The sequence below is a fragment of the Cucurbita moschata genome, unplaced genomic scaffold (assembly GCF_002738365.1).
Source record: "Cucurbita moschata cultivar Rifu unplaced genomic scaffold, Cmos_1.0 Cmo_Scf00060, whole genome shotgun sequence".
NCBI classification, from domain to species: domain Eukaryota; kingdom Viridiplantae; phylum Streptophyta; class Magnoliopsida; order Cucurbitales; family Cucurbitaceae; genus Cucurbita; species Cucurbita moschata.
In genome coordinates, this window is record NW_019268576.1 from 10624 (window position 1) to 15549 (window position 4926).

The window sequence follows — 4926 nt, forward strand, 5'->3', positions numbered from 1 at the left end:
GGGGGGGGGGGGGGGGGGGGGGGGAGTAATTCTTGCCTGAGAATGGAAGTAATGGGTAAGAAACAAATTTTCCCTCTTGGGAAAATATTTCTGTTTCAATTTCTAGGATGTGGTGCAGAATATATCCACTACCTTGATTCCAACTCTTCCTAATTTTGTACATATTGGATAGTCACTGGAAGTTTGGTTTTCCAATTGAAAAATGGTAGTACCTTTTGATTCATATATTAGTGAATGCTTCAATATATATATATATGTATCTTTTCTTTACAAATCTAAGCATGAGAAATCAATTTTTTTAATCTCTTATTTATGTTCTAGTATCTTGTTTTTCTATGGGAATGATGTGTCATAAATTATTGATTCTATTTTGATAGCGGAAGTAGCTGTCAGATGACAAAATAAAAGCAAATGAAGAGGGGTGGGTGTCAGATCCTAGTTGCTTGTTATACTTGCCTTTGTAATTGATTTCCCCTTCTAATTTACTTATTGGAGGTGTTCTTGTTTTTCTCCAATAGGGGAGTGCCGAATCATAACATTGGTCAAACCTGTTCACTGTATTAATGACAAGTGTTGCCTATTAGAAAAAGAATAAAGGTATAACAACCGAGTCAGTTAGATTTTGATCTCATGCTAATGTTGTGAAGTCACTTCTTTTATTATTATTTTTTTTCACAATGAAACATATGGTTTCTCATATTTAAAAAATATTGCCCAGCCACTGGAATCATTAGTTCCCTTTTTTCAAATGACTGAACGTGGTTCACATACTTCAGCATATTCAATGGTTTGCTCTCAGTATATTGGAATCAAATTGGTGTGAGTTTCTAATGTTTTATTGCTCAATGAATTACAGGTACATGAATAGTCTTGGTAATAAAAGGGTTGAGTTATTTGATGAGGGAGGTGTAAGTGAACCTACAGCTGATGATAATGTTCGGATGGCCTCATGTAAGCTATATTTTCCGTATCTGTAGGCATTCATAGAAAAATTCCCTGGTTGCCTATAGGGGAGGGACTGCTGATATCTACTCCAAAGGGAAGAAATTCCTCTAGGACTTTCCTGTTAAAGAAACAACTGTTGAATTAAGCTTATAATTTAAGAATGTTTTTAAAGCAAGGTTCTTATCATTTTTTTTATGCGAGGCTAACGCTCATGTGGTGATGAATGAGGTTATGAAAATCTGCCTCACCCGGCAGCAAGCTTCTTATTTTATGTGCTTGGAATTCTACACAGTATCTATTTTTCTCATTCGATTGGCATGCCTTTGTGCTGTAGCAATGACAAATCAAGAGCTTATAGACGCTGGGAAGAAGACAATGGATGAGACGGATCAGGCTATTGAACGTACTCAAAAGGTGAAGAACTACCTGAAACGTGTGATTTTATCATTTGTATCCCCTTTGTTCTAATGCTTAGCTTTGACCCGTAGGTGGTCGAACAAACTATTGAAGTGGGAACTCAAACTGCTGTTACATTAAAAGGCCAAGTATGTTCAACGTTGAAATTATACCTTATGGTTAAAAGTATATTCTGAGTCTAGCCTGATTAGTAGAATTTCCTGGGTATTCTTTTAACTTTTCCTCATTAAATTTCCAGACTGAACAAATGGGCCGCATAGTAAATGAGCTTGACACAATTAATTTTTCGATTAAGAAAGCATCCCAGCTTGTGAAAGAAATTGGGAGACAGGTAATTTTGGTTTTGTGTCTGGGACACCCCTCCCCCCCACAAATAAAAAGAAAGAAAAACGTGATTTTGGTTTTCTTAGTGGGACTAACCCCTCCCTTCCCCCTTTGGAAAGGTTGCTACGGATAAGTGCATCATGCTGTTTCTATTCCTCATTGTCTGTGGAGTGATAGCCATTATCGTAGTGAAGGTAAATTCTGCAGTTTATTTTGTTATACCTTGAAAGAACAGTTCCAGATGATGGATAATATTTGGTGTGTTTTGTAATAACAAGTTTGATATGTGTAACTTTTCAGATTGTGAACCCCAACAACAAAGACATCAGGGATATTCCTGGACTGGCACCTCCAGCTCCTGCAAGGAGGCTTTTGTATCTGAGGACGCCTGAACATTTCGAGTAAATTCTTATTCTAGGTAGATGTATGCCTTCTTTGTTTGTGTTATATCTATTTCGAGTGAATTATTGCTTAAAGAAGGCGTCGAGACATGACACTGTGGCTCTACTTGTATGCAATTCAATCTATTCTTGGCTGAGATGTGCATATAGCTTGGTTGTGATTTTGGTTTCATTTCAAGACACTGGTCCTGTAAATGTTTTACTTTATGAGGTGATTCATGTCTTGCGGAATTGACCCTCCTAACATTCTTATGTACACTTCACATTTAATTACACTCCCACTGCCCACTGCTTCTTATTTTGTTCTATTTTAAATGTCATTAAAATTATGGCTTCAATAAAGCATTTTTCAAACGTCAATATAATTGGGGAGGGAGGATATGGACTTGTTTAGTGAGGTCCTAAGTTTCTCTTGTTTAGTGAGGTCCTAAGTTTCTCGGATTAGTATAGCATAGGTTGTAACTTGTAAATGTAACGCGAGCTTTAACTTAGGTAGAAGACAAGCGAAAAGGGAATTCAGAGTGGAAGCGGGAGCGGAAGCGTTTCGGACATGTGAGGAAACAAGACCAAAGGTTGTGTAGTTTCTCTTTTTCTATTGGAGTGACATTTCAGTTTACCAAACGAGAGAGATGAAAGTTAAGCAAGCGGTAATTGTTATTGTTTGGACACAAACCAAATGTGGAGATGGATCCTCATTATTTCTCTATGCCATGGCCAATGCCAAAGCCACGAGTTACCAGTTCAATTTTATGGTATATTCTTACAAAAAATTTAAAATAATAATAATGAAAAAGAAAGCCGTTGGGCAATTGGTCTGGTGAATTAATCTATATTTAGAATCCCACTAAATTCATCCACATCACTTCTGGCAGCCGTGGGAAGCTCCATCATCCTTGTTGAATAATGGCAGCCATGGCTTCTTTCTCCTTCTCCTTCTCCTTCTCCTCCTCGCTCCTTCCTTCTTCTGTTTCTATCGATCATGGCTTCGTTTCCTTTTCCCCCATCGTTCCTTCTCCACACTCCAATACTCTCATTGTTCGCTGTGCTTTTGCAGCCCCCGCCAGAAAATCCCCTCCTTCTCCTTCTTCCTCACCTTTTAAGAAGACGCACTGGAAGCAAGGTGAATTTCCAGGCATTACACAGACATCCGCCCCCAAGAAGACTCCTCTCAAAAATGTCAAAAGGAAATTAGACCGCGAGAACCACGCCAAGGCTTGGGCCAATACCGTCACTGAAGCCTTGTCGGACCATATCGCCAACAAACGTTGGCTTCCAGCTCTTGAGGTCGCTTCCCCCTTCTTTAATTTCAACTCTACATACTTGGGGATTTCAGGGAGATTAGTTACATGTTCTGCAAAGTTGAATTGAAAACATGAGCGTTCGTCTTCATGTGCCCTAATTTCAAGGAATGAAGTGTAAATAATTTGATGAGTCTGCATAAACTTCTTGTGCTATTGTTTTCACCTCTAACTATTGTGTTGCTTTAACTCAACCGTTTAGGTGTTTGAAATGCTCCGCGAACAGCCGTTTTATGAACCAAAAGAAGGAACTTACATGAAGCTGATTGTTCTACTTGGAAAATCAGGCCAACCACATCGTGCCCGTCAGATTTTTGACATAATGGTTGAAGAAAGATGTGAAGCTACCTCTGAACTTTACACTGCTTTGATTGCTGCTTATTGTAGGAACAATCTCATTGATGATGCGTTCTCCACTCTGAATCTGATGAAGACCCTCCCTGACTGCCAGCCTGACGTCTACACTTATAGCACCTTGATCAAGGCATGTGTAGATGATTCTCGCTTTGAATTAGTCGAATCCGTGTACGAGGAAATGGTAGAACGACTGATATCTCCAAATACAGTGACCCAGAACATAGTCTTAAGTGGGTATGGCAAGATAGGGAAGTATGAACAGATGGAGAAAGTTCTTTTAGGAATGCTTGAAAGCACAACTTGCAGACCGGATGTGTGGACAATGAATATAATTCTTGGTGTGTTTGGTAATGAGGGGCAGATTGAAATGATGGAAAGATGGTATGAAAAATTTCGCAATTTTGGTATTGAGCCAGAAACTCGTACATTTAATATTTTGATTGGTGCTTATGGGAAGAAAAGGATGTATGATAAAATGTGTTCTGTGATGGAATATATGCGCAAACTGCAGTTTCCTTGGACGACCTCGACATACAACAACGTGATTGAAGCTTTTGCAGACGTGGGAGATGCAACGAGCATGGAGTACACATTTGAGCAGATGCGTGCTGAGGGCATGCGAGCAGACACCAAGACATTCTGTTGCCTTATAAATGGATATGCCAATGCAGGTCTCTTCCATAAGGTAATTAGCTCAGTTAAGTTGGCAGGAAAATACGAGATTCCAGAGAATACCTCATTTTATAATGCAGTTATATATGCGTGTGCTAAGGCTGAAGATCTAATGGAAATGGATAGAGTATTTAAGCGAATGAAAAATAAACACCGTCAGCCAGATACCAAAACATATTCTATTATGATAGAAGCATATGGGAAGCAAGGCATGAATGACAGGGCCCATTACTTGGAAATAGAAAAGAAGCAGGTCATCAATGATGCTCTTGATAACGAGTCATTAGGTGATCGATGATGCCTTGTGGCTTTTGCCCTTAGAAATTTAAACAATACAACGGTTGTTCTGATGAATTTCTTCCAATTAATTAGTTTCTGAACGGATATATAACCGTTTACTTAAAGTCCAGATCTTGCTACTATTTCGTTTACATGTAAAGCACTAGGGATGAGATTGATATCATGTTAGTTATGGTTTACAGCAGAGCTCAGGCGGGGGGGGGGGGGGGGGG

At 39.1% G+C, this 4926-nt stretch overlaps 3 protein-coding genes across 4 annotated transcripts in view; 2 read left to right on the plus strand and 1 right to left on the minus strand.

Annotated features, from left to right (window-relative positions):
* LOC111436737 (novel plant SNARE 13-like) overlaps window positions 1-2362 on the plus strand; it is a 6106-nt gene extending 3744 nt beyond the window's left edge. For both annotated transcript variants that reach the window (XM_023074447.1, XM_023074448.1), the window contains exons 5-10: window positions 857-951; window positions 1280-1359; window positions 1434-1490; window positions 1601-1693; window positions 1806-1880; window positions 1987-2362. In XM_023074447.1, the coding sequence (XP_022930215.1) occupies window positions 857-951; window positions 1280-1359; window positions 1434-1490; window positions 1601-1693; window positions 1806-1880; window positions 1987-2091 (505 nt within the window). In that variant the 3' untranslated portion in view covers window positions 2092-2362. The remainder of the gene's footprint in view (window positions 1-856; window positions 952-1279; window positions 1360-1433; window positions 1491-1600; window positions 1694-1805; window positions 1881-1986) is intronic.
* Window positions 2363-2936: 574 nt separating this feature from the next.
* On the plus strand, window positions 2937-4823 carry LOC111436928 (pentatricopeptide repeat-containing protein At3g06430, chloroplastic-like). Its single transcript, XM_023074720.1, has 2 exons — window positions 2937-3371; window positions 3588-4823. Exons 1-2 carry the CDS (start codon window positions 2991-2993, stop codon window positions 4710-4712), a joined length of 1506 nt encoding a protein of 501 aa, XP_022930488.1. The 5' UTR covers window positions 2937-2990; the 3' UTR covers window positions 4713-4823.
* The window catches only part of LOC111436929, a 2657-nt gene continuing 2492 nt past the window's right edge, over window positions 4762-4926 (minus strand). Inside the window, exon 7 of the mRNA XM_023074721.1 lies at window positions 4762-4914. The gene's annotated coding sequence lies outside the window, so the exon portion shown is untranslated. The remainder of the gene's footprint in view (window positions 4915-4926) is intronic.

Bases quoted from the DNA above. Each gene is read 5' to 3' on its own strand.
- LOC111436928 (XM_023074720.1), top strand. From the start codon at position 2,991: ATGGCAGCCATGGCTTCTTTCTCCTTCTCCTTCTCCTTCTCCTCCTCG. The intron at 3,372-3,587 runs GTCGCTTCCCCC...TCAACCGTTTAG, and splicing joins GTTGGCTTCCAGCTCTTGAG to GTGTTTGAAATGCTCCGCGA.